This window comes from Mustela lutreola, chromosome 15, assembly GCF_030435805.1.
Source record: "Mustela lutreola isolate mMusLut2 chromosome 15, mMusLut2.pri, whole genome shotgun sequence".
Taxonomy (NCBI): domain Eukaryota; kingdom Metazoa; phylum Chordata; class Mammalia; order Carnivora; family Mustelidae; genus Mustela; species Mustela lutreola.
This window is the reverse complement of record NC_081304.1, coordinates 6,437,432-6,465,325: the sequence shown is the minus strand read 5'-3', so window position 1 is coordinate 6,465,325 and position 27,894 is coordinate 6,437,432. Positions and strand designations below refer to the sequence as shown.

The window sequence follows — 27,894 nt, the reverse complement described above, 5'->3', positions numbered from 1 at the left end:
AATCACCTCTTTAAAGCATTACTTTATTATTATTTTGAGAGAGAGTGAGCAGAGGGAGGGTCAGAGAGAGAATGAGAGGGAGAATAATTCCCACTAAGCAGGGAGGCTGATGTGGGGATTGGCTGCAGGGCCCTGAGATCATGAGCTGAAGGCAAATTTTCAATGAAATGAGCCATCCAGGAGTCACACTAAAGCATTATTATTTAACAGTCAGTCAAGGTTTAAAGTTCTAAGATGTGCTTTTCTGTTCAGACAGCTTTATCTTCCAGAGTTTCTTTATGTTCTGAGATTTAGTGTCCTGTTTTGGGAGTAATATTTTTAAGGGTTTTGGTGGACCTTGATTAATACAGCTAGAAGTGGGGAAAATGGGATTAAGGTAATAAAGATTCTTTCCTACTTGGGTTCTGAAGGTTGGCTCTGACATCAGATTACTTTGTATTCTAATTGCTGCATTTCATAAACACAGTTTCCCTCTCTCTTTTTTTTTTTTAACACTGGAAAGAAAATATTTAATTATAAATTTTAAAAAGTAAATGATAAAATTAATAATTTTAAAGAATCAAGACAATTCACCAGTTTTCTCTGATCCTGTCCAAACACAAGTGTAGCACAACAAACCTGTGAGTTGTCTTGATTTTTTTCTCCCATTCTCCCATTCCCAGGCCTGTCAGAGGCATAGGGACCCCATCAACACCTGGAATACATAAACACCATTCACAGGGAGGCTTGTGCAATAAGTGACCTTTTTATTATATAAAAAGGGTGATGGCTTGGGAAAGAAGTATTATAAGAAGACCAATCACCTTGGAAATAAAAGTTGTTTTGTTTTGTTTTTTTTTAACTTTGGTGCCTTTTATGAACTGACCTAGAGTAAATAATTTGCAAATATGTGGCAAACCCATAAAGAAAACAAGGATAACATGACTGTAAAATTCATAGTTGGTTTCCTCAGAGGGACTTCAGAAATATTCACGATATATCCAAGGGTTGAAGAGTATTTGGGCTTCAAGGAGTATGCATTTATTGGGAACAGTCTTTGTGTCTATGATACTTTGCAGGAAAATTTACAAAAAAGTTTACAGAGTATTTGGAATAAAATAAGGATGGTGGCTGGATGTGTTGGTCAGAAGGCCATTCCCATCCATCAGATGGGCTGTGTTCCTGGGCAGGTCGTCAATAGGCAATTGGTATTACCAATAGTCATTATCAGGCAGATATTGCCTCCCACCAGATCCCCTCTGAGGCCTGTTCCATCAGAGGACAGCAGTGAGCATGCTCAGGACCAGGGACACCTCCAGGAAGACCAGGAGCCAGAAGTAGATGCAGCTGAGCAGGGACCTGTGGGGGACATGGTGACAGGTGGTGAGCACGTCCTCAAGGAGATGCCCTGGTACCCTCCACTTTCTTTCTGTCCCTGTGTCAATGTTCTGGGGCCACAACAATCCACACAGATATCAGGCCCATGTGGGTCCATGGCTGGGACCGTCCTATCAACAGACCACTTCTGTGACCCTCAGGCTAACAATTTCCCTTGAGACAGGATGTGGACTTGGAGAGAGCCTGGCTATTGGAGTGATGTGAGGGAGACCCCAGGGAGCAGGCAGGACCTGGGCCGGGAAAAGAGTTCTATCTAAACCCTCCCCATTGGGAGTTACCTATCCGTGGACTAGCAAATAACTGGGTTATTTGTCTGATGTCTGCTCTCCCACAAACAGTAGTTCCCATTTGGTATCATAAATATTTGCTTTAGTCCCAGGGATGATGTGGCAGCTTCTAAATCTTAGCCTTAAACTCAGTAGTTAATGCTGGAGGTAATCAATGACCCCACTCACCTCTCATCTCTCTTAGAGGCCTGGTCTTCAACAGGATGACTCTCCCAACTGTAGGGCCTATTCAGCCAGAGTGGCCTCACCCCGGTTGAATGGCCTTTTTGTTGTAAAACTTAAATTGACCTTGCCCCCCACCCCCAGGGGAACTTATTTAAAAGCAAGTCCGGGGAAACCAGTCCCAGGTAACAAAGTCCCAAATTCAAGGGTGGGTCAGGCCAGGTGTAGGTATTCAATCAGTGGGGGTGCATACTGTCTCCTAGCTACTGAGGAGTATGGGCCCCACCATTTGGGCACCTTTTGGGCGCCAATTCTGAACTAGGTGATAGGCTGGTTCAAATGTCTAATAGGGTAAATTGTAATTCAGTTGGTCACCTAGCATCACTGTGGAGTTTCCTGTGTGTGTCACAATCTCATTGGCCACCTGTGTGTGGCCAGGCCCAACCACATGGCCTTTGCTCTATAAAAAGTTAGTTTGAAAAGCAGAGAGGGGTCACCCTCTCTGTAAGAGGTGCGGCCCTGGCCATCCAGTTTGACTCCTGATGCTTGGTGTGAAATAAAGCTTTGCTTGACCTTCGCTTTGTATCAGTCTCACTCCTTTAATCACGGACCCATTATTGGGGTACCCAATTTTGGGGGGACCCAATACAACGAGGGTGTGGTGAGGAGGGGGAAGCAGAGAAGAGAACCAGGGGCCCCCAGAGCACCTGGCCTGGGCCGGGACCTGAAGGCCCCCTTTGCACAACACTGGCACTTGTCTTCCCTGTCCCCAGAGTCCAATTTCTGCAGATACCTGAGTCCCAGCTCCCCCAGTCCTACAGGTCTCTAGGGAAATGTCCTCTCACCGGCCAGGACTCCCTGATCATTGTGTATTGAAGAGCAATTCCCACCCCACCCCCGCACCCCCCACCCCTGCCGCCCTATGGCTCTCCTGCACATGCTCTCCCCCACCCATCTGTGCTAGTTCCCCCAAGCACTCATTAGGAACTGGCATTTTGTCTATTGATGAACGTGTTGACTTCTTCACTATGTGAATTTCCCAACTTTTGTCAGAGCCGGACTGTGTCTTGATGGCCCAGGGCTGTATCCCTAGAAGAGGGCCTGGCGCATGGTAGGACTTCCACGGTGAGGTGTGGAATTGGTAAGTAAGTGTGGGACTGAGGCCATGACAGTCACACCCACACACCTCAGCCCCCCGTGTTCCCCAGAAATCACCCAGGTGTCAAAGGTCTCCCACTGCTAGCCCCTTACCCAGAATATAGGCTGGAGGCATAGTAGTCGTCGGAGGCTTCGGTATTCAATGTGGGGTCTAGCAGGACCGTGTGAAGACCTGGGGTTGATGAGGGAAGAGAAGGCAGGCTGAGGATAAGCCAAAGCTGACACCCCACAACCCCACCCCCCATACTCCTGGGTGGGACAGGTGACACTCCTCCAGGAACTTCCCAGCTGTCTTCATGGTAATGCCTTCCTAGAGGGAAAAAGAACCCGAACACTGACAATGGCAAGGCCTCTGGTATCCTGGGAGTCTTCTTTAACACATGAAAAGCCTTCTGAAACCTCCCCTTTTCCTTACCTCCCCAAACTTCCAAGTATACAATCAGCCATCCCTCACAAGCCCAGGCACTGCCCTGGGGTCCTTCCCTGAGCTTTAATGAAACCACCATTTTGCATTGAAGATGCCTCAAGGATTCTTTCTTGGTTGAAAGCTCTGGACCGCACCCCACCAAACCTCACCCATATTCCAAAACCACATCAAAGGTGCTGGAGGGGGGTGGCTCACGGAGCTCGGGGTTGCAGTACTGGCTGGAGGGGAAGCACATGTCAGGCCTGCTGTCCTCCCCCGGGCTCTCCCATTCTCTGGCAGCTGTGTGGCTTCGACTCACATAGTCCTGGTCACTCAGGACATCTGGACAGGTGTCCAGGCTCCACATCCGCCCACAGCCACACCCAGGCCTGCCTGGAACTCTGGCCTACCCGGCCCCCTCTGCAGGTGCAACCTGCCCAGATGGGCAATTTCAGAGGCAGAGCATCCTCCCAGCAGGACATGGGACAGTGTGTGGATGGAGCTCAGGGCTCTGGGCTCAGCCACCCCACCCCTGCTTTCCCCTGGCAGAGGATGGGCTGAGCTTTCCTCTGTAGAGATTGATCCAGAGCTGGGGGTGGGGGCCGTGTCCTCAGGGAGGGCTGATGTCTGGAGTGAGGACCTTGAAACAGGGGCTCAGCAGAGTCCACACTGAATGATGGGTCCTGCACTCAGTGCACTCAGCCCCGGAACTCTCAGCCAGAACTGTGAACCTAGGTGGCCACGGGACGGAAGGATAGACAGAAAGAAAGATCTAGTGAGACAGACACACACCCAGGGCACCACACAGAAAGTTCCCTGTCCTGAAGCCAGCTGGACAATGGTCTTTGTCTTCCAGGCGGTGGTGTCCAAGGACACTCAGCTCCTCACTGTTAAATAGGAGCTCACAAGGGGCCTGGGAGGGCAGTGCCCCGTGTGACAGAGACGCCCTGCAGGAAGGACGTCGGAGGAGCCAAGGCCAACATCGGAGTAAGAACACAAGACCAAAACCTGAACACTCCGAAGGATGACCTCCATGTGGGTCTCAGGAAACAAAAACAGGGTTCTAGTAAAGAATTCTTTGCAGCACATGGAAGTATATTTGGGGCCATAGAACCTGAGAACTCATTTTTCTCATTTTTTTCCCTTCCTTTGTCTGAAGGGAGCTTTCAGCGGTTTCTCTGGGTTCCCTCCGGTGGGGACAAGATGACGGAAGGAACGGGGAGGATCAAACCAGAGGGGCAGGGTGTTCCCTAAATGCTCACAGAAGCCCCCCCATCAGAGTCTGGGGCTCGTTCTTGGGCCCCTGTCAAGGCTGGTGCTGACACCCAGGATCACAGCTGTGAGGATGGTGCTCAGGAACCATCCAGGACACAGTGATGTCCTGTTAGAGCCCCTGGGTCCTGAGCAGCCAGTAAAGGAGAGGAACCTGTACCCTACAGTCGTTCCCCATAGGGAGGACAGAGAGAGATCCAGGAAGAGGCTCAGGTCCCCTGCAACGTGGGCAGGACCTTGTCAGGACAGAAAGGTAGACAGCCGTCCCCAGACTCAGGGCCATTCCCACCGCCCATCCTGGGAGAGCTTTAGGCATGAAAGTGCACACTGAGACGCTTAGGTCAGCCAGAGGTGTGCATGTGGTTGTGCGAGTGTGAAGACAACACACAACTCACACACACACACTCACACACCTAGACACACACAGACAAATACACAGACACAACACATGTGCACACACACACAGGCACACCCCTGGTGTCCTGTGTCACCCACCCCATCCTCACCCCACTCTTCTGTCCTATGTCCCACCACTTTCCTGCCAGAGTCAGGGTGATCAGCCCCAGTCTCAGGCAGCCCTGGTGCTGGTGTCGAGGGAGGGGTATGCACAGCTCACCTGGGGTCACAGTCACCACAACTGGGTAGGTGAGGTCGAACAAATATCCTGGAAACTCTGATGTATCAATCCCACACCGGTATGTCCCAGCATCCTCCTCTCTGAGGTTCCTCATGGTCACTCTGAAGGAGAGGGTTGCAGAAACATCTCTGATAGACACACGGCCATTCCATGCTTCTACATCTGGGACTGCGGTCTCCACAATCTTCCACAAACATGGGCTTTTACACCAGTATTTGGTATTGTTTTCGTAGATCTTCTCATATGGACATACCACACTCACGGATTGCCCCACGGTGCCCACCAGGGAGATGGGACTATTCAGAATCTGGGAAACAAAGCCTGGAAAACACAGCCAAGGGTGACCCTTCACCAGAGGGGCCTGGATCTGAGGTCAAGGTTACCCCCACGTCCCTCAAGGGCCCTCAGGGTCAGGAGGAGGCATTGGCAGAAGTCAGGGCTTTCCTGAGATCAGAAAGAGGGGATGTAACTCCCTCCTCACAGAGTGGCACAATGAGTGTGTGTCCCTGATATGTGTGTGTGTGTGTGTGTGTGTGTGTGTGTGTGTGTGATGCTGATGAGGGAGCAGGAGGCTGGCTGAGGACAAAGCAAAAGCTGGCGCCTTGCACCCCCTCTTCACCCTTTCCCCTCCATAAGTGTAGCATCCCTCAGGCAGCCCTGACTGCCATGAACAAAAAGCAAATAGTTAACTTGCAGAGCTCACAATCCTGCTAGACAGGAGTCTCCCTTGGCTTACAAATGTCCTAAATCTCACTAACAAAGACGATTGATAGCAGGATTGTGAGACCCCACCAAAAAGTCTCCCAAAGATCTTAATGTTAATGGCTGGTCTAAAGACAACATTGATCCAGCAGCAAGGGCAAGGCCTCCCGCAGGCCTGGAACATCCTGGCACCTTGTAGGCCCTCTTTAGCATATGAAAACTCCACTGAAACCTCCCTTCCCCTCACCTTCCCCCAACAGCAGGGTACAGAACCTGCCATCCCTCACAACCCCGGGGCAGCAGCTCTTCCTGCCCACGGGTCCTGTCCCGTGCTTTAGTAAACCACCATTTTGCACCAAAGATGTCTCAAGAATTCTTTCTTGGTCATCGGCTCCGGACCTCAGCCCACCAAACCTCACCTAGGTTCTAGAACTTCATCAATGCAACAAGATCTTGTTTCTGCCTGTGACACTACAGTAATGGTGGTCACAGGAACCCCTCCACTCAGGGCTGCTCTGTCCACTATAATGGGCATGACTCACCTGCTTTATACACTGAATCCTCCTGGTCACTGCTGAGGCAGTGCTGGCCAATCTGAGGAGAATCTCTGCTCTCTGTCTTCCCTCCCATGTCCTCCCTCCGTCCCTCCCCTTGGGCTGCCCTGCACCCTCATTCCCCTGTCTCCCTCCCTCCCACTCAGGACAGACTTCCCTGCCCAGGCCCTGCTCACCTGGGACCTGCAGAAGGAGCAGCGCTGCAGGCAGCCAAGACCTCCCATCCCCTAGGGTCATGTCTGCAGCACAGACGTCACCCACAGCAATGCCAGGCTAGTGAGGGGGGATAATTTCAAGCCTCCTCACAGAGGGTCCCCTCTGCAGGGCCCACTTCTGCTTTCTGGGGTCTCTCTGCTTCCTCGTCCTGCCTCTGTTGGGTCTCACAATCTTCTTCCACGCTGACTCAAGGAGGTTGGGGTGCAGGAAGCTTGGGGACAGAAGCAGCACGAGCTGAGGCAGAGTCCTGGGCCTAGTGCACCAGATCTGCTCAATCCCGAGGACAAGACAGCTCCGGGGTCCAGATCTAGATTGGGATTGCCATCCCCTTAAACAATCAACATCTGCTCTTCTCACTGTCCACACTCACCCCACACAATGGAGCCACACTAGAGCATTTTCTCCTCCGTGGGACTTCCTCACCCCTGTGACATGTCACTTCCTTGTGGTCAGGATGGATCATGTCCAGCATGGAGCCCACAGCAGCCCATCCTCTCAGGTATCAGTGGTGACCACAGTGGTGTTAGGACCCCCCAGCCTGCAGCTCCAAGCACCCGCAGTCCCCATGGGACCCCTGCTCTCCTCTGGCCACACAAGTTGGCTCTGTGACCTCAGAGGCTTTCAAAGGTTCCATTTAGTTCCTGGGTTCCGCACCAGGGTACAAATCCCCCAGGCTTCTTCCCTCCTGTGTGTTTGCTTATTCTCAAGACATGGACATCACCAATCCCATGTGCACCTCAGTTTGGATTCTTTCTTCTTTGAAAAGTTCAATCTACTGTGACTCATAGGGCAGAGGATTGACAACAGACAAGAAGGTCCAGAGATTGAAGGGGCTGATGGGACGTTGGTGCCATGTGAAGCTGAGACTGGGCTTCTCCTCTCTATCCAGTGGTACAAGGGGTCATTGTGTAACAAGAGGGTGGTCTGCCAAAGCACTGGCTGCTGGTGTGCCTTTTGGGTTTGCATGATGACCAGGGGCCTCTTCAAGGTGCAGAGATATGGGATGGTCCATACCAAGAGATGGGGAGATGGGTCTGTCCTAACTCACAGTGGCTTTTTCTCATGACATGAGAAACATGGTTTGGGGTTGAGTTTATGTTGGAATTGGTAGGGAGCCAGGTCACTAGTCATTAGGAAAATGCAAATTAAATCCACGAGGAGATAACACCGCACACCTGTTAGAATGGCCAAACTCAAAAAGACAAGAGATAACCAATGCTGAAAACGGATGTGGAGAAAAAGGAACCCTATAGTGGTGGTTGGTGGAAATGTAAATTGGTGCAGCCACTACAAAAAACAGTGCAGATGATCCTCAAGAAATCAAAAATAGGAGCACCCTAGTGGCTGAGTCGGTTAAGTAATTGCCTTCAACTCTGGTCATGGTCATGGGGTCCTGAATTGAGCTCCACATTGGGATTCTTGCTCAGCCAAGAGTCTGCTTCTCCCTCTACCTCTGCTCTTTGTCCCACACTGGCCCATGCTCTCTCTCTCTCTTTCTCTTCCTGAAAAAAAAAAAAAAAAAAAAAAAGTAAAATCTTAACAAAAAATACAAGTTTAAAAAAATTAAAAATAGAAATACAATATGATCCTGTAATTCCACTTTTAGGAATATACCTAAACAAAATAAAAATAGCTCCAGGGCCTGGAGATTATGACCTGAGCTGAAGGCAGATGCCCAACCACCCGAGCCATCCAGGTGCCCCTATTCAGAAGCTTTTGGGTTTCATGTAGTTCCACCTATTTCTTTTTTTATTTTGTTGCTTGTGCTCTGTTTGTCCAAAAGATCATTACCAAGACCCATTTCAAGGAGCTTTGTTCCTATGTTTTCTTTTTCTTTTTTTTAATTATGTCATGTTAGTCACCATACATTCATTAGTTTTTGATGTAGTGTTCCAAGATTCATTGTTTACATGTAACACCCAGTGCTCCATGCAATACGTGCCCTCCTTAATACCCAGCACCGGGCCAACCCATCCCCCCACCCCCCTCCCCTTCTAAAACCCTCAGTTTGTTTCTTGGAGTCCACAGTCTTTCATGGTTTGTCTCCCCCTCTGATTTCCCCCCTTCCTTTTTCCTTTCCTTCTCCTAATGTCCTCTATGCTATTCCTCATTTTCCACAAGTAAGTGAAACCATATGATAATTCTTCTAGGAGTTTCATGGTTTGGGGTCTTATATTTGTCTTTAATTCTTTGAGTGGTGTAAAAAAAAAAAAAAAAAGGAGTCCTGTTTCATTCTTTTACATGGGAATATCCAGTTATCTCTGCACAATTTGCTAAAGAGACTGCCTTTTCTCCATTGCATATTCTTTGTTCCCTTGTCAAATATTAGTTGACCATATAGGTTTGGGTTTATTTTTGTTCTATTCCATTGGTCTATTTGTCTGTTTTTATGTCAGTATCATACTGTCTTCAGGACTATCACTTTATAATATGGCTTCATATATAATCATATATCGAGTCATATATATATGTATGACTAGATATATAATTGCTATATAATATAGCTTAAAATCAGGAAGTGTGATGCCTCCTGCTTTGTTCTTTTTTCTCAGAATCCTTTTGGCTATCTGGGGTCTCTTACAACTCTACAAAAATTTTAAGAGTTTTTTGTTTGTTTGTTTTGCCACTATAAAAAATGCCATTGGAATCTTGATAGAGATTGCATTGAATCTATAGATGGCTGGTTCTTGGTAAAGTAAGTGATTTTTCTATTAGATCCTGGACTTTTTAGATACTATATTATGAGTCTCCCAGTCCTATTAGTCTCCCTTTTTATTTTTCTTTTTATCTTTCTTCTAGTGTTTTCTAAAAAAAGGTATAATGTGGAGGGGCTTTATATGGCTATCATGGTTAGGACAATATGGGAACAAACACAGATAGGTAAGGAGCTTGATTAAATAGCATAGAGCCCCCATAAACAGCCCTGTTTTTACATGGACACTTGATATAACTCGTGTAAATGAGGAAAGAAGGAGAACAATAGATACGCTGGAGGATATGATTATTCATGCGGGAAAAAAGAAAGTGGCTCCAACCTCACAACATGTAAGGGAAAAAAATTCAATCCCAGATGGATCCAGGACTTTAAGTATTTAGAAAAAACATAAGAAGATATTTTTATAACTTTGGGATAAGAAAGGCTTCTTGAATATGGTACAAAATATACAAACCGTAATACTCTGATGAATTCAAATACTCTAAAGTTGTGGTGTATTTGTGAAAAGACTCCAGAATGAAAAGACAAACCCCAAATTCTGTGAGCCCATATTTGAAAGGCATCAATGATAAAACTTGACCAGTGAGAGTGTGTGTCCTATAATTCAGGAAGGAAAAAGAGAAACCCAAGAAAGATGGGCCAAATCTGAACGGAAGAGGGAATGCAACATAAGTGAAAATGTGCTCAGGATGACAAGTGGAATGCGTTCAGCCACACCGCCCACACGGGCCGCTGAGGGGATGCACCCACCATGGGGGAAGGATGTACCACCTGATCCCTCCCTCTCTCCTTCTGCTGTAAGGAAACTCTGCACACTCTGAGCCTGTGTGCATGTTGTCTGTTCTCATCGACTTCAAAACCTGCACTGGCCTTTTTCCTTCTCACACTTAGCTACTTTTGACCATGGGCTGCACTGCCTAGCCACCCTGTAGATGGTGCAACAAAGAACTATTTCAAACTGGCAAAAGTTAACAATTAAAATGTCTGATATTCTAGGAAGTCACACAGAGAGGCAGGGCAATAGGAGCCCTCAGTCAAGCTGATGGGGCCATGAATTTTGGGTTTGGAAAATCACTTGGCATTATCTAGTGTGGTTGAGTGTGCACAAACCCTAAACCCCAGCAATTCCATCCCTAAGTATGTACCCTAGTGAATTCATGTCACATATACACTAGGTGACCTGTACAAGAAAGTTCATGGCAGCACTCACTGTGGAATAGCCCCAGCGGGCAGCAACCCTAAGCCATCAACAGAAAAATGGGTAAATCAGATGTGGTGAATCTTCTCTTCTCTCCTCTGAAGAGCTGTGTGTCTGGACAGCATATCCAAAGGCACGAAGGGCTAAAGCTTCTCTTGGTCAGGGTCCCCACAAGGAGAGAGGACACACCAAGGACATCAGTGAGCATGGTCAGGAGCAGGGACACCTTCAGGATGACCAGGAGCAAGAAGTGAACCCTGCTAAGCAGGGACCTGGGAGGGAAGGACACAGGGACAGACACTGAGCTGCCACCTCAAGAGGAAGGCCCGGGTCCCTCCTTTCTGCCCCCAGATGTCTCTGATCCAAGACCCTGGACACCTAATAACCACATTTGGGCCAGACTTTGATATCTGGACATATACTCACCCCAACCCCTCAGCTTAGTAGTTGACTTTGGACATTAGATGGTCCAATATTGAGAAGAGAGAGAGGGTTTGCCTGGGCAGGACCGGGCTCCACAAACAGCTGCTTTGTCCTAAGCCCTGCCCCTCCTTCTACCATCCACGCTCCCAAAAACCCAGCTCAGGCTGGGACTGTTTTTTGTGATTTCTCATAGGTCAATGTCTATATAGGCTGGTGCTACATCGGTTCTACATTCGGATGGAGGAAGAAAGGAATGTTGAGTTGGGAGGCTGCCCTGGGGGTTCTCAGGGGGGCAGCATCATTGAAAAGCAGGCCCTCACCTTGGGCTCCTCTGGCCAACCAGGCTGTGCTTGACACTCTCTGCTGGCATTTAGGGGTCCTATGGGATGCTTTCCCCCTTCTCCCAGCCAAGCACTGTGCACTTCTACGTTATACACACAATTGTGTGTATGTGCATGTGGCATATTTTATTGCGTTTTCACAAGCTTTTCTTAAATTTACCAGTTTTGGGGAACAAGGTGAGAAGAGATAGGAGGCTTGGGGACAGAAGTCCTTCCTCTTCTAGTGTGAGTGGCAGTGTCTCTGGACAGGATGTTGATGGACAAGGAGGGCTGCATGTTGTCTTCATCAGGCCGACTCTGTGTCCCACAAATTGCCCATTGAGATCTGTTGACCCAGAGGATGACACTGAGCATCATCAGAAACAGGGGCACCTTCAGGAGTATGAGAAGCAGGAAGTGGATGCTGACAACCTGGGACCTATAGGAAGACACAGTGACTGGCAGGAGTTTCCTCCTGAACAGGAGGCCCAGGCTCTGCCTTTCGCCCCTGCCTTTGAGCTCAGATTCTGTGGCTCTAGAAGTCAATATCAGCATCAAATCTGGTTGGTACTGGTGCCAAACAGCTCTGGGCTGAGTGCCCCAGACTCCTGTCCTTCAGCTCAAGACCTGACCTTGAGCATCAGGACAGAGCACACACATGAGGATGTGGTGGTGAGGAATGGAGAGAACGGGAGAAGAGGGGACCCAGGAGGCTCTGGCTCCCAGAAACTCTCAGAGTTCACAAAGCAGAGGGAACTCAGGGAAGGAGCGGCACAGAGCTTCCGGGGCCATTATCTCCCACTAGCCAGACCCAGGGCTGGCCAGAGTGTGGTGTAGCCCCATTCAACACCATCCCAATCTGCTCAGCAATGGATGTATCATAAACCAGGACCAGAGAATCATCACCTTCCCCATCAAGCATTACAGCGTCCCTCATCTCACTGGAAACGAGAGTGTTTGAAAGTTGGCACTGGAGCAAGACCTCAGGTCCCAGCCCCAGACAGTGCATCCCCCTGCCTTGTCCACCCTGCCAGAAGACTGCAGAGGTCACTTCAGGAAGTTTGTTAATGGGACACACAACCCTGGAGGACAGGAGGGTATACAAGCTGCCTGGATTCTAATAGAGATGCATAGCCCAGAACTCCCCTTGTGGACACCACCCTCAGAGTCCCCGAGGCCCAAGGCTCTTGTCAGGAGACTGGGCTCATGGCAGGGACCTTGGATGTCACAGTCCCGCCATCCTTCATTCTCAGGGGCTTGCACACATACTCTCTCATGCATACAAGCACACACACATTCTTTCACACTCCTGTGCACTCCCACCACTCACATTTCTCTCACACTCACACCCACACAACCCACTTGGTCCCCAGTCTCTGAGCCACAAACACCAGGCCTCGTTCTGCACTCCTCAGATGCTCTGCAGGGATTAGCTAGATCTCTTCCCCTATGGCAGCAGAGAAAAGCAGGGTCTTACCTGGGGGAAACAAACACTTGAACCTGGAAGAAGAGGTCAGGCAGGAAACCATGGAGTCCTTCTTCTTGCAGTATCGTTGCGATCCCACACCTGTATTTTCCTGCATCATCTGCAGTGAGGTTCTCCAAGGTCACTGTGAAGGTGAGGTTTTCAGCATGGTCCACAATGGACACGCGGCCACTCCTCATCTTTTCCTCAGACCTTCCGGTGGCCACAGTCTGGTTCCAAGATGGCAAGCATGGTTGCCGGCACCAGTATTTGGTAAATGTCTTGTACTTCTCCTCGTACTGACACTGCACGCTCAGGGATCCTCCCACGGTGCCCATCACAGTGCTGGGGCCACTCAGAGACAAAGAGCCTGAAAGACACCATCAGTATTTTCTTCACCTGGAGACCTGGGCTGGAGGTGCATTGTGGGGTCGGGCCCCCTGGAAGCCCAGACGTCACCCTGAGGCTGGAGGAGGGAAGGGTTAGGAACCAAGGAGGCATGGGCTGTTAGCCTGAGGTCCTCCGGACACAGGTTTGTGGTTAGGGGGAGTGGGGGCATCAACACTCAAACTTCTCTGTGCAATTGCTGCCAATGGGGGCTAGGGGTGCCTGGTGGGGGTGAGTGGACCCTTCAGAGCAAGCTTCCCACTTTGCCTCCTCTTTCAGTTGCTTATGGCCCAGCCTTGAAGATGTGGGGCTGCTTCTTCGGGGCTGGATGAGAAAACGTTATCAGGGACGCTCTGTTACACCCAGACATGACCCTGAGCCAGCACGGTGTCCCCCTCACCCACACTCCACTCCTCTACCCCCACAGCAGGCTTCCTGCCCACCAGGGCCTGGGAAAGAAACTCCTAGCTCCCAAGGGCACTATAGGACATTCAACAAAACCCTTGGCCCCTCCACACTAAATACCAGTAGCCCCCTTCCCCCAGTGGCAAGAGCCAAAATTGTCAACTGGCATTGCCTAATGTCCCCTGGGAGTAAGTCATCCCTGCTGAGAGCCACCGCTTTAGAAGAGGAGGGTTCATCCAGGAGAACCTGGGGTAGAAATTCCCAGGCAAGAGGATGGACTGTGGGCTCCTGTCCTTGGCATGTCCTCTGTCCTGGTGAGCATGCTATATTCGCAGCTGTTCTTTCCTGGCATCTCTTCCCCACCAGCTCAGTCCTGAAGGGTCGTGGGTCATGGTGCTCTCTGCCCTGTGTCTCAGCTGTCTCTCAGGGGCTGCTTACTCCTCTCCCGCCCCAGGTTCTTTCTAAGATCCCAAGGGACCATGTTTGCTCTGTAACCATCAAACCCTGATGTTTCTTACAACTTGTAAAGATGATGCCATCTATATAATCTTAAAAATAATCTTAAGAGATAATTATAATCTTAATATATAATCTTTATAATCTTATAAATATATAATCTTAAAAAATAATTATAAAGTTAGAGACCTCGGGTTCTGTGCCTATAAGTGTAAGGACAAATAATTGGCTAGACAGAGAGGTTTATCTCCTTGAGAAGCAGGAGTCTGGCTTAGCTTGAGGTTTCTTCTGGCCCCCCTGCTGGGCTGTGGCGACTTGTCCACAGCATCTCTGTTCCTGTAAGGTCACAGTCTAGAACCCGGGCTCGTGTGTTTTCCCTTTGTCTGCCGTCAGTCTTCCTACTGGGCAACCAGCTCCTGTGCATTTTCAGACTCAGGCTTACAGACCAATTGAATCATAACTCTCCTTAATTACAGAAAGTCTTCTCGATATCATTGAGATAAAAAGTAGGACAAGAGAAGCTTGCGTTGCTGGAGGCTGCCTTCAAGAATGAGACTTCTTCCCTGAACTCTTCACAGTCCCGATGCCAGGGCGATAAACCAAAAGGATCATATTCAACACAGACGGGACTGGAGGAGATTATGCGAAGTGAAATAAGTCAAGCAGAGACAGTCAAGTATCATATAGTTTCCCTTACTCGTGGAGCATAAGGAATAACATGGAGGACATTAGGAGAAGGAAAGTGAATTGGCGGAAACTGGAGGGGGAGACGAACCATGAGAGCCTGTGGCCTCGGAGAAACAAACTGAGGGTTTTGGAGGGAAGGGAGGTAGGGAGATGGGTAGGCCTGGTGGTGGCTATCATGGACGGCCCGGATTGCAAGGAGCACTGGGTGTGGTGCATAAACAATGAATCTTGGAACAGTGAAAGAATAAAATTAAATTAAAAAAAAAAAAAAAAACAACAGATGGGGCACCTGGGTGGCTCAGTGGATTAAGCCTCTGCCTTCGGCACAGGTCATGATCTCAGGGTCCTGGGATCGAGCCCCACATCGGGCTCTCTGCTCAGCAGAGAGCCTGCTTCCTCCTCTCTCTCTGCCTGCCTCTCTGCCTACTTGTGATCTCTCTCTCTCTGTCAAATAAATAAATAAATTCTTAAAAAAAAAAAAAACAGAAAGAACCCAAAAGGGTCCTATTCAGTATGATCTAGTTGAGAGTTTAATTTTTTTTTCATCTTGCTGATCCTATTCCTAAAGGGCAGTGGGGCTGTGTCTTTTCATGCCCAGGAAGCCCAGTGTCACTCCGCAGGACACCCCTATTGGCTGTAGGCCAACTCAGATTTATCTTTGTAAGTGTAACAAATTCCTTCTTAGGTACTCAAATTTATAATAAATTTATATCGGCTCTCCCAGTCACCAAAACGTGGTGTTTTAAAGGCGCTTTATTTTTTAAATTTATTTTTTAATTTTATCACCTCCCTAAAGTATTATTATTATTGTTGTTGTTGTTGTTAATTTGAGAGGCAGAGAGAGAAGAGAGCGTGAGCAGAGGGAGGGGCAGAGGGAGAAGGAGAGGGAGAAGCAGAATCCCCGCTGAGCAGGGAGCCTGATGTGGGGGTCTAGGCCAGGACTCCAGGATCCTGACCTGAGCTGAAGGCAGACATTCAACTGACTGAGCCACCCAGGGGGCCCCCTAAAGCATTATTATTTAAAAGTCAGTCAAAGTTTAAAATTCTATGATGTGTTTGTCGGTCCAGTCAGCTTTATCATGCTGAGTTTCTTTTTTCTTTTTTTTTTTTAAAAGATTTTATTTATTTATCAGAGGGGGGGGGGGTGGAGAGCGAGCACAGGCAGACAGAGTGGCAGGCAGAGGCAGAGGGAGAAGCAGGCTCCCTGCTGAGCCAGAAGCCAGATGTGGGACTTGATCCCATGACGCTGGGATCATGACCTGAGCCGAAAGCAGCTGCTTAACCAACTGAGCCACCCAGGCGTCCCTCATTCTGAGTTTCTTTATGTTCTGAGTTTTAGCGTCCTGTTTTGGGAGTGACATTTTTAAGGGTTTTGGTGCACCTTGATTAATACAGCTAGAGGTGGGGAAAATGGGATTAAGGTAATAAAGATTCTTTCCTGCTTGGGTTCTGAAGCTTGGCTCTGACATCAGATTACTTTGTATTCTAATTCCTACACTTATGCTTGCAGGATCAGAGCAAACTGGTAGGTTGTCTTAATTTTTTCTCCCATGTATAATAAAATATTCTCCTTCCAGTGTTTAAACACAAGAAAGAAACTATGCTTACGGGAAGTCTCAGAACACACCACTGTTGATGGGAACTCAGAGTAGGACTGCGCACAAGTGCCCAACACTTTCACCTTCGAGCAGCTCCTAGTGCAGGGCCCCTGAGGCCAGCCCAGGCCTGTCCGAGGCCCAGGGACAGTATCAGCACCTGGAATACATAACCGCCATTCACAAGGAGGCTTACGCATTAAGTGACCATTGTATTATTTAAAAAAAAAAAAAAAGTGATAACTTGGGAAAGAAGTATTATAAGAAGAGGGAGGATGTTGGAAATAAAAGTTGGTTTTTTTTTTTATCCTTGGTGCCTTTTATGAACTGATCTAGAGTAAGTAATTTGTAAATATGTGGCAAACCCATGAAGAAAACAAGGAGAACCTGACTGTAAAATTCATAGTCGGTTTCCTCAGAGGGCAGCCTGAAACAATAGTAATGATGTTTATTACTTACGCTGTGAGGTGGGCACCCAAGGGGTGAAGAGTATTGGGGCTGTAAGGAGTATGCATTTATTGAGAACATTCTTTGTGTCCATGATACTTTGCAGGAAAACTTACAAAAGAGTTCGCAGAGTATTCGGAATGAGGTAAGGACAGTGGCTGGATGTGTTGGTCAGAAGGGCCGTTCCCATCCATCAGATGGGCTGTGCTCCTGGGTCGATCGTGAATCGGCAATTGGTGTTACTGGTTTGAACTATTGGGCTGATGCCGCCTCCCCACCCCAGATTCCCTCTGAGGCCTGTTCCCTCAGAGGACAGCACTGAGCATGCTCAGGACCAGGAGCAGCTCCAGGAAGACCAGGAGCTGGAAGTAGATGCTGCTGAGCAAGGGACCTGTGGGGGACAGTGACAGGCAGTGAGCCACGTCCTCAGGGAGATGCCCTGGTACCCTCCACTTTCCTTCTGTCCCTGGGCCCATGTCAGATGGGCTGTGTGCCTGGGCAGGTTGTCAGGGGACAATTAGTATTACTGATTTTCATTATTGGGCCCCTGACAAGGCTGCTGCAGACCCCCAGGATCACAGCTGTGAGGCTGGTGCTCAGGAACCATCCAGGACACAGTGATGTCCTGTTAGAGCCCCAGGGTCCTGGGCAGCCAGTAAGGGAGAGGAGCCAATGCCCTAAGGGGAGGACAAAAAGAGGTCCAGGAAGAGGCTCAGGACACCTTCAGCATGGTCAGGACCCTTGTCAGGACAGAAAGGCAGCCAGCCAGCCAGCCAGTGGGCCATTCTCACTGCCCACGCCGGGAGAGCTTTAGTCGTGAGAGTGTATCAGGGCTGGACACACAGAGGCGCCTAGGTCAGCTAGAGGTGTACATGTGCTTGTGTGAGTGTACAGAAAACACAATGCCCGCACACACACTTACACACACATGGACATGTACAGAGACACACATACAGACTTGTAAACAGACACAACACATACACCCACACACACAAACGGACACATACACACACATCTGCCATGCCCTGCATCACCCACCCCATCCTCACCCCGCTCTTCTATCCCACGTCCCACCACTTTCCTGACAGGGTCGGGGTGATCAGCCCCAGTCTCAGGCAGCCATAGTGCTGGTGTCGGGGGAGGGGTGTGCACAGCTCACCTGGGGTCACAGACAGCACAACTCGGAAGGTGAGGTCGAGCAAATATTCTGAGAGCCATGATGTATCGATCCCACACCGGTATGTTCCTCCATCACCTTCTGTGAGGTTCTCCAAGGTCACTGTGAAGGTGAGGTTTGCAGGTTGGTCCCTGATGGACACACGGCCACTCCTCACTTCTTTGTCTGCCTCTTCAGTCTTCATAATATCCCCCATACATGGGGTCTTGCACCAGTACTTGACATTCTCTTTGAATTTCTCCTCGTACTGACACTGCACGCTCAGGGATCCCCCCACGGTGCCCGTCACGGAGGTGGGGCCACGCAGAGACCAACAACCTGGAGAAAACAGCCACGTGTGACCCCTCACCAGATGGGCCTGGGTCAAGGGGATCTGGGGTCATGGTGATCCTGGTGTCCATGAAGGGCCCTTGGGGTCTGGAGGAGACCTTGGCAGGACTGGCTTTTCCTGAAACCAGAGGGAAAGGATGTAGCTCCCTCCTCCCAAAGTGGCACAAGGAGAGTGTGTTCCTGGTTGTGTGTGTGTGTGTGTGTGTGTGTGTGTGTGTGTGTGTGATGCACTAAGACCTTATTTCTGACTGTGATACTACAATAATGGAAGTCACAGGAGCCCCTCCACTCAGGGCTGTTCTGTCGACTGTAATAGACACGACTCGCCTGCTTTATGCACTGAATCCTCCTGGTCACTGCTGAGGTAGTGCCAGCCGATCCGAGAATCCTCTGCTCTCCGTCATCCTTCTCATGTCCTCCCTCCCTCCCCTTTGGTCTCCCTGTACTCCCATCCCCCTGCCTCCCTCCCCTCCACTCAGGGCAGACTTCCCTGCCCAGCTCAGCCCCGCTCACCTGGGACCTGCAGAAGGAGCAGCGCTGCAGGCAGCCAAGGCCTCCCATCCCCTGGGGTCATGTCTGCAGCACAGACGTCACCCACAGCAATGCCAGACTCCTGAAGGGAGATAATTTCAAGCCTTCTCACGGAGGGTCCAGTCTCCAGGGCCCACTTCTGCTTTCTGAGACCTCTTTGCTTCCTCGTCCTGCCTGCGTTTGGTCTCACAATCTTCTTCCACGTTGACTCAAGGAGGGTGGGGTGCAGGAAGCTCAGGCACAGCAGCAGCACTGGCTGAGGCAGAGTCCTGGACCTGGTGCTCGAATCCATTCAATCCAGATGACAGGACGGCTACTGGTCCAGGTCTAGATTGGGATTGCCATCCCCTTCCACAGCCAACATCTGCTCCTCTCACTGACCACACTCGCCCCACACAATGGAGCAACACTAGAGCATTTCTTCCTCAGTGAGATTTCCTCACCCCTGTGACATGTCACTTCCTCGTAGTTAGAATGGACCATGTCCGGGGTGGAGCCCCCAGCAGCCCATTCTCTCAGGCATTAGTGGTGACCACAGTGCTGTTAGGGCCCCCACCCCCGGCCTACAGTTCAAAGCACCCACAGCCTCCATGGGACCCCTGCTCTTCTCTGGCCACACAAGTTGGAACTGTGACCTCAGATATTTCACAAGTTCCGTTTGGCTCTGGGTTCACGACCAGGATATTAATCCCCCAGGCTTGCTTCCTTCCAGTGTGTTTCCCTGTTCTCAAGACATGGACATGGAACAGCCATCATCAACCCCCTGTGCACCTCACTTTGACTCTTTCTTCTTTGGAATGGCCATTCTACTGTGACTCGCAGGGCAGAGGACTGACAACAGACAAGAAGGTCCAGAGATTGAAGGAGCTGATGGGACGTTGGGGACATGTGAAGCTGAGACTGGGTTTCTCCTCTCTATTCAGTGGCAAGAGGAGCCATTGTGTCACAAGAGGGTGGTCTGCAAAGCACTGACTGCTGGTGTCCCTTTTGGGTTCACATGGTGACCGGGAGCCTCTTCAAGGTGCAGAGATGAGGGATGGGCCTTGACAGGTGGTGGGGAGGTGGGTCTGTCCTAACTCAAACTGAGTGAATGGCAAAACACTGCATTGGCTGCAGACATGGCCCTAGGCAACTGTGGTCCAACAAGATGTAATATCTATGGTGGTATAACAAATTCCCCCAGAACTTCGTGGCTGAAAACACTTAATATTATCTCACACTTGCTGAGAGTCACAAATCTGAGAGTGGCTTATCTAGGTGGTTGTGACTCAGAGTGTCTCTTTCACAAAGTTGTGGTCAAGATATTTACCAGGCTCTACTCATTGGAAGGCTGCACCAGACTGGAAGATGATTTTTGTGTGTTCATCTTGTATCCCATGACGAACTCACCTCTTAGTGCTATGAGGTTTTGTAGATTGCTTGAGATTTTCTACATAGAGAATTGTGCCGTCTGCAAACAGGGATAGCTTTCTTCTTCTTTTCCTTTATCCACGCCTGTATTTCTTTTTCTGGCCTAGTGTAAGGGCCATAATTTTCAGTGCTGAGGTGAATAACAGTAGTGAGAGTGGGCATCTCTACCTTGCTCAGAACCTTAGAGGGAAAGCATTGAATTCTTCATTGTTATGTATGTTAGCTGTATTTCATTTTTAGATGATCTTCATCAAGTTGAAATTCCTTCTATGCTGCTTTTTATGAGTTTCTTTTTTTATCATGAGTGGGTGTTGGAGTTTGTCCTATGCTTTTTCAGTGTCATTTGATATGATCCTATGATTTTTCTTCTTTAGTTTGGTATTGGGGTTGCAACGATTGATTTTTCCATGTTGAGCCAACCTTGCACACCTGGAATTAACCTCACTCCATCATGATGTATAATTCCTTGCTGGATTATATTGGATAATATTTTGTGGAGGATTTTTGTGTCTATGTTTATGAGACATAACTGGCATTTTCATCTTGATTTGGTTTTTTTTTTTCCCACTCTTCCCCTATGGTCCTCTGTTTTTCTTTAAAGATTTTGCTTATTTATTTGACAGAGAGAGAGAGAGAGATCACAAGTAGTCAGAGAGGCAGGCAGAGAGAGAGGGGGAAGCAGGCTCCCCACTGAGCAGAGAGCCCTGATGGCTCAATCCCAGGACCCTGAGATCATGACCTGAGCCAAAAGCAGAACCCACTGAGCCACCCAGGCGCCCCCTCTGTTTTGTTTCTTAAATCCACCTGTCATGAGATCATATGATAGTTGTCACTCTCTGATTGACTAAATTCACGTAGCATAATACCCTCTAGTTCCATCCCCATTGTTGCAAATAACAAGATTTTTTTTTTTTTTTTTTTTTTAATGGCTGGGTAATGTACCACATCTTCTTTATCTGTTTGTCTGCTGATTGATCTGGGCTTCTTTCACAGTTTGGCTATTGTGGACGTTGCTACTACAAACACTGGGTTGCAGGTGTCCCTTCAGATCACTACATTTGTATCTTTGGGGTAGATACCTAGTAGTGCAATTGCTGGGTCATAGGGTAGCTCTATTTCAACTTTTTAGGAACCACCATACTACTTCCCAGCTTGGATTCCCACCAATGGTATAAAAGTGTTACCCTTCCTCCACATCCTCATCAACATCTGTCATTTCCTGACTTGCTAATTTTAGCCATTCTGACTGGTGTAAGGTGATCTCATGGTGGTTTTGATTGTATTTCCCTGATGCCACGTGATGTGGAGCATTTTTTCCTGTGTCTGTTGGCCATTTAGATGTCTTCTTGGAGAAATATCTGTTCATGTCTTCTGCCTATTCCTTGACTGGTTGATTTGCTCTTTGGGTGTTGAGTTTGGTAAGTTCTTTATAGATTTTGTTTATTAGCCTTTTATCTCATAAGACATTTGCAAATGTCTTCTCCCATTCTGTCAGAAATCTTTTGGTTTTGTCAACTCTTTCCTTTGCCGTGCAAAAGCTTTTTATCTTGATGATGTCCCAATAGTTCATTTTTTTGCCTTTGGAGATGTGTATAGCAAGAAGTCACTGGGGCCGAGGTTGAAGAGGTTGCTGCCTGTGTTCTTCTCAAGGATTTTGTTGGGTCCCTGTCTCACATTGAGGTCTTTCATCCATTTTGAGTCTATTTTTGTGTGTGGTGTAAGGAATGGCCCAGTTTCATTCTTCTGTATGTCGCTGTCCAATTTTCCCAACACCATTTGTTGAAGAGACTGTCTTTTTTCCATTGGCTATTCTTTCCTGCCCTGTCAAAGACAGTTGACCATGGAGCTGCGGGTCCATTTCTGGGTTCTCTATTCTGTTCCATAGATTTGTGTGTCTGTTTTTCATGCAGATACCAGGCTGTCTTTATGACGACAGCTTTGTAATAGAGCCTAAAGTCTGGAACTGTGGTGCTGCCATCTTTGGTTTTCTTTTTCAACATTCCTTTGGCTATCTGGGGTCTTTTCTAGTTCAATACAAATTTTAGGATTATTTGTTCCAGCTCTGTGAAAAAAACTTGATGGTATTTTGATAGGGATGGCATTGAATGTATAGATTCCTCTAGGTAACATAGACATTTTGACAATATTTGTTCTTCCAAGCCACAAACAAGGAACTTTTTTCCATTTCTTTGTGTCTTCCTCAATTTCTTTTATGATTGTTCTATAGTTCTCTGAGTACTGATCCTTCGCCTCTTTGGTTAGGTGTGTTCCTAAGTATCTTATGGGTTTTGGTGCAATTGTAAATGGGATAGACTCCTTAACTTCTCTTTCTTCTGTCTCATTATTAGTGTATAAAAATGCAACTGATTTCTGTGCATTAATTTTATATCCTGCCACACTGTTAAATTCCTGTATGAGTTCTAGAAATTTGGGAGGGGGTCTTTTGGGTTTTCCACATAGTATCGTGTCATTTGGGAAGAGTGAGAGTTTAACTTCTTCCTTGTTGATTCAGATGCTTTTTATTTCTTTTTGTTGTCTGAAGACTGAGACTAGGCCTTCTAGTACTCTGTTGAATAGCAGCCATGATAGTGGACATCCTGACCTTAAGGGGAAAGATCTCAGGTTTTCCTCATTGATAATGATATTCGCTGGGGCTTTTTGTGTATGGTTTTATTATACTGAGATATGTTCTCTCTATCCCTACACTGTGAAGAGTTTTAATCAAGGAAGGATGCTTTACTTTGTCAAATGTTTTTCTGCATCTATTGAGAAGATCATGTGGTTCCTGTCTTTTCTTTCATTTATGTAGTGTGTCACATTGATTGATTTGTGGATGTTGAACCACGCTTGCAAACCAGGAATAAATCCATCTTGGTCGTGGTGAATCATCCTTTACTGTTGGATCTTATTGGCTACTATCTTGGTGAGAATTTTGTCATCTGTGTTCACCAGGGATATAGGTCTGTAATTTTACTCTGTGATGGGGTCTTTGTCTGGTTTTGGAATCAAAGTAATGCTGGCCTCAAAGAAGAGTTTGGAAGTTTTCTTTCCATTTCTATTTTTTGAAACAGTTTCAGAAGAATAGGTATTTATTCTTCTTTAAGTGTTGGGTAGAATTCCCCTGGGAAACCATCCAGTCTTGGACTTCTGTTTGTTGGGAGATTTTTCTTTAAGGTTTTATTTATTTATATGACAGAAAGAGATCACAAGTAGGCAGAGAGGCAGGCAGAGAGAGGAGGAAGCAGGCTCCCCACTGAGCAGAGAGCCTGATGTGGGGCTCAATCCCAGGACCCTAGGATCATGACCCAAGCCAAAGGCAGAGGCTGTAACCCACTGAGCCACCCAAGTGCCCATGTTGGGAGATTTTTTATTACTGCTTCCGTTTCCTTGCTGGTTATGGGTATGTTCAGGTTTTCTATTTCTTCCTGTTTCAGTTTTGGTAGTTTATGTGTCTCTAGGAATGCATCCATTTTTTCCAGATTGCCTAATTTGCTGGCATAGAGTTGCTCATAATATGTTCTTAAAATTGTATTTCTTCAAAGTTGGCTGTGATCTCTCCTCTTTCATTCATGATTTTATTTATTTGGGTCCTTTCGGTTTTCTTTTTGATAATTCTGGCCAGGGGTTACCAAACTTATTCTTTCCAAGAACCAGCTCCTAGTTTCATTGGTCTGTTCTACTATTCTTTTGGATTCAATTTATTAATTTCTTTCTAACCTTAATTATTTCTCTTCTCCTGCTGAGTTTAGGCTTTATTTGCTGTTCTTTCTCCAGCTTCTTTAGGTGTAAAGTTAGGTTGTGTATTTGAGACCTTTCTTGTTTCTTGAGAAAGGCTTGTATTGCTACATAATTCCAGGTTAGGACCACCTTTACTACATCCCAGAGGTTTTGAACACTTGTGTTTTCATTTTCCTTTGTTTCCATGAATTTTTAAAATTCTTCTTTAAGATTATTTATTTATTTATTTATTTGACAGAGATCACAAGTAGGCAGAGAAGCAGGCAAAGAGAGAGGAAGAGGGCACCTGGGTGGCTCAGTGGGTTAAGCCACTGCCTTTGGCTCAGGTCATGATCTCAGGGTCCTGGGATGGAGTCCTGCATCGGGCTCTCTGCTCAGCAGGGAGCCTGCTTCCCTCTCTCTCTCTCTCTCTGCCTGCCTCTCCATCTACTTGTGATTTCTCTCTGTCAAATAAATAAATAAAATCTTTAAAAAAAATCTTAAAAAAAAAAAAGAGAGAGAGGAGGAAGCAGGCTCCCTACCAAGCAGAGAGCCGGATGTGGCGCTCGATCCCAGGACCCTGGGATCATGACCTGAGCCAAAGGCAGAGTCTTTAACCCACTGAGTCACCCAGGTACCCCAAAATTCCTCTTTAATATCCTGGTTGACACATTCATTCTTTACTAGGATGCTCTTTAGTCTCCATATATTTTAGTTTTTTCCAAATCTCCTGCTGTGTTTGAGTTTCAGTTTCAAAGCATTGTGGTCTGAAAATATGCAGAGAATGATCCAAATCTTTTGGTACCTGTTCAGACCTGACTTGTGGCCCAGTATGTGATCTATTCTGGAAAACATTCCACGTGCATTCAAGGAGAATGTGTATCTTTTGCTTTAGGATGGAATGCTCTGAATATATCTGTGAAGTCATTCTGGTCCAGTATATTATTCAAAGACCTTATTCCCTTGTTAATTTTCTGCTTTCATGATCTGTCCATTGCAGTGAGGGGTGTTGAAGTTCCCTATAATTATTGTATTGTTATCAATGTGTTTCTTTGATTTTGTTATCAATAGGCTAGTATAATTGTCTGCTTCCATGTTAGGGGCATAAATATTTACAGTTGTTAGATCTTGTTGGATAGGCCCTTTAAATTATGATACAGTGTCCTTCCTCATCTCTTATTTCAGTCTTTGTGTTAAACTCTAATTTGTCTGATATTAGGATTGCCACTCCAGCTTTCTTTTGATGTCCATTAGCATGATAAATTGTTTTCCACCCCCTCACTTTAAATCTGGAGGTGGATTTGGGTCTCAAATGAGTCTCTTGCAGACAGCATGTCAGTGGGTCTTGCTTTTCTATCCATTCAGATACCTTGTGTCTTTTGATCAGGTCATTTAGCCCATTTATATTCAGAATAACTATTAAAAGATAGTAATTTAGTGACATTGTATTACCTGTGAAGTCCCTGTTTCTGTATGTTTCTATTCCTTTTTGGTCTATGTTACTTTTGGGAGCTCTCCTTGCTTAACAGATCCCTTTTACTATTTCTTGCTGGCCTGGTTTAGTGATCACAGATTCTTTTAGTTTCTGTTTGTCTTGGAAGCTTTTGTTCTCTCCTTCTATTTTGAATGACATCCTCGCTGGATAAAGTATTCTTGGCTGCCTATTTTTCTCATTTAGCACTCTGAATATATCATGCCAGTGCTCTCTAGCCTGCCAGGTCTTGTGGATAGTTCTGCTGCCAGTCTAATGTTTGTACCTTGTTGTTTACAGACCTCTTGTGCCGAGCCTCTTTCAGGGTTTTCCTTTGTCTCTGAGATTTGCAAGTTTCACTGTTGTATGTTGGGGTGACCTATTTTATTGATTTTGAGGGGTGTTCTCTGTAACTCCTGGACTTGAATCCCTGTTTCCCTCCCCATATTAGGAAGGTTTTCTGCTATAATTTACTCCAATATTCCTTCCGCTGTCCTCTCTCTCTTTCATCTACTTCTGGGATCTTAATTATTCTAATATTGTTTTGTTTTATGGTATCATTTATCTCTTGAGTTCTCCCCTTGTGATTCAGTGGTTGTTTGTTTTTCTGTTTCTTTATTCTCCACCATTTTGTCTTCAATATCACTAATTCTCTCTTTAGTCTCATTTATCCTAGCAGGTAGAGCCTCCATTTTTTATTGCATGTCATTGATAGCTTTTTTATTTCAACTGGATTAGATGTTAGTTCTTTTATGTCCCCACAAAGGGATTCTCTAGTGTGTCCTATGCTTTTCTCAAGCCCAGCTACTGTTTTTATAATCATTATTCTGAACTCTAGTTCTGACATTTTACTTATATCCATACTGATTATGTCCCCAGCAGTCAGTACTGCCCTTTATTCTCTCTTTTGATGTGAGTTTTTCATCTTATCATTCTGTCCAGAGAAGAATAGATGAATAAGAGAACAGAATACTAAAATGACAACAATGACCCCAGAGAAATATACACTAAGAAAATCAGAAGAGACCCGAACCAAAAATCTAAATAAATAAATAAAAATAAAATTAAAAATAGAGAGAAATGTTCATCAGAAAAGTGAACAGGACAGAGAAATGCACTGGGTCCTGTGTGTATGTATGCTGGTCTGTTTGTTAGAAAACTTGATCCCTAGATTTCAAAGAAAGAATAACTTATATATGTACAAAAATAAAATTAAATACACTGAAATGATAAAATGTCACTGTGAAAATGAAAATTAAAAGACAAAAAAAAAAAGAAAAAATAATGCATATCAATAGACAGGTGAACAGAACAGAGCAATATATGATATCCTGAGTGTATTTTGCTTAGTTTGTTAGAAGAAATTACATCTCAAAAATTGTAAAGAAAGAAAAGCTTATATATGTATACAAAAATAAAATTAAATATACTGAAAGGATAGAATGTAACTGTAAAGATGAAAATTTAAAAAGACTTTAACAACAAAAAAGAGAAATGATATCATCAGACAAGTGAAGAGAACAGAGCCATACACTAGACTCTGGGGGTATTTTGGTCTGTTAGTTAGAAGAAGCTATATCCCAAAGCTGTAAAGAAATAAAAAACTTCTCTCTCTCTCTCTCTCTATATATATATATATACACACACACGTATATACACGTACATACATGTATATATACACTTATTCATGTATACACATATGTACATGTATGTATATACATATATACATGCACGTATATGTATACATATATGTATACATATATAGAAGTTTTTAAATTTTTAATTTGTTTTTTGGTATTTTCATATTTTGTATTTTTTAATTTTTAATTTGTATTTAATTTTATTTGTGTGTGTATATATACATATATATATTTTTTAATATTTTAAATTTTTATTTTTATAGTTACATTCTATCCTTTCATTGTATGTAATTTTATTTGTGTGTGTATAAATATACACATGTATATGTATATATGTACATATATGTATGTATATACATCTATATATGTGTGTGTATATATATACACATGTATATGTATATATGTACATATATGTATATATATAATCTATATATATATATACACACACACAAATAAAATTACATACAATGAAAGGATAGAATGTAACTGTAAAAATAAAAATTTAAAAATATTTTTTAAAAAAGGAGTTGATACTATAAGAAATTCATTGAAAAAGGAAAGAGGAAAAACATTAAAATTAAAAGACTAAAGACTCGTCGGGGAAAACCCATGAATTACATGTATTATTTTCTAAGCTCTGGAGTTTTGCAGTTCTCTGTGATTGGTAAACTTGGTCTTAGCTAATGTTTGCTGATCTTCCGGGGAGGGGGCCTGTTACACTGATTTTCAGGTGTCTTTGCCCCGGGGG

General features: G+C 46.0%; 2 protein-coding genes across 3 annotated transcripts; both read right to left on the bottom strand.

Annotated features, from left to right (window-relative positions):
• Positions 1-627: 627 nt before the first annotated feature.
• Positions 628-8,268, bottom strand: LOC131815667 (CMRF35-like molecule 6). The gene is made up of 4 exons (XM_059147455.1): positions 6,732-8,268; positions 5,279-5,620; positions 3,078-3,156; positions 628-1,338 (listed from the first exon to the last, which is right to left on the bottom strand). The coding sequence occupies exons 1-4, from the start codon at positions 6,790-6,792 to the stop codon at positions 1,254-1,256; spliced, it is 567 nt and encodes a 188-aa protein (XP_059003438.1). The 5' UTR covers positions 6,793-8,268; the 3' UTR covers positions 628-1,253.
• Positions 8,269-9,954: 1,686 nt separating this feature from the next.
• Positions 9,955-19,512, bottom strand: LOC131815663 (uncharacterized). Of its 2 annotated transcripts, XM_059147438.1 has the most exons (6): positions 18,891-19,512; positions 18,030-18,365; positions 16,437-16,583; positions 12,906-13,263; positions 11,610-11,867; positions 9,955-10,957 (listed from the first exon to the last, which is right to left on the bottom strand). In XM_059147438.1, the coding sequence occupies exons 1-6, from the start codon at positions 19,198-19,200 to the stop codon at positions 10,726-10,728; spliced, it is 1,641 nt and encodes a 546-aa protein (XP_059003421.1). In that variant the 5' UTR covers positions 19,201-19,512; the 3' UTR covers positions 9,955-10,725. The 2 variants fall into 2 exon arrangements, with proteins under 2 accessions (XP_059003421.1, XP_059003422.1); XM_059147439.1 differs by lacking the exon at positions 16,437-16,583 and having other exon boundaries at positions 10,698-10,957; positions 18,891-19,494.
• Positions 19,513-27,894: the final 8,382 nt, after the last annotated feature.

Excerpts from the sequence above, each read along its gene's own strand:
- LOC131815663 (XM_059147438.1), bottom strand. The coding sequence starts at position 19,200 with ATGGATTCGAGCACCAGGTCCAGGACTCTGCCTCAGCCAGTGCTGCTG. Across the intron at positions 13,264-16,436 it reads GGTGTGTTCTGAGACTTCCC|GCTCTTTGTCTCTGAGTGGC; the intron begins GTAAGCATAGTT and ends GGTGTCTTTCAG. Across the intron at positions 11,868-12,905 it reads CAAGTGTTTGTTTCCCCCAG|GTCCCAGGTTGTCAGCATCC; the intron begins GTAAGACCCTGC and ends GTCTTCCTATAG.
- LOC131815667 (XM_059147455.1), bottom strand. The coding sequence starts at position 6,792 with ATGACCCTAGGGGATGGGAGGTCTTGGCTGCCTGCAGCGCTGCTCCTT. Across the intron at positions 5,621-6,731 it reads GCTCCTTCTGCAGGTCCCAG|GCTTTGTTTCCCAGATTCTG; the intron begins GTGAGCAGGGCC and ends TGTGTTTTCCAG. Across the intron at positions 3,157-5,278 it reads TGTGGTGACTGTGACCCCAG|GTCTTCACACGGTCCTGCTA; the intron begins GTGAGCTGTGCA and ends CATCAACCCCAG.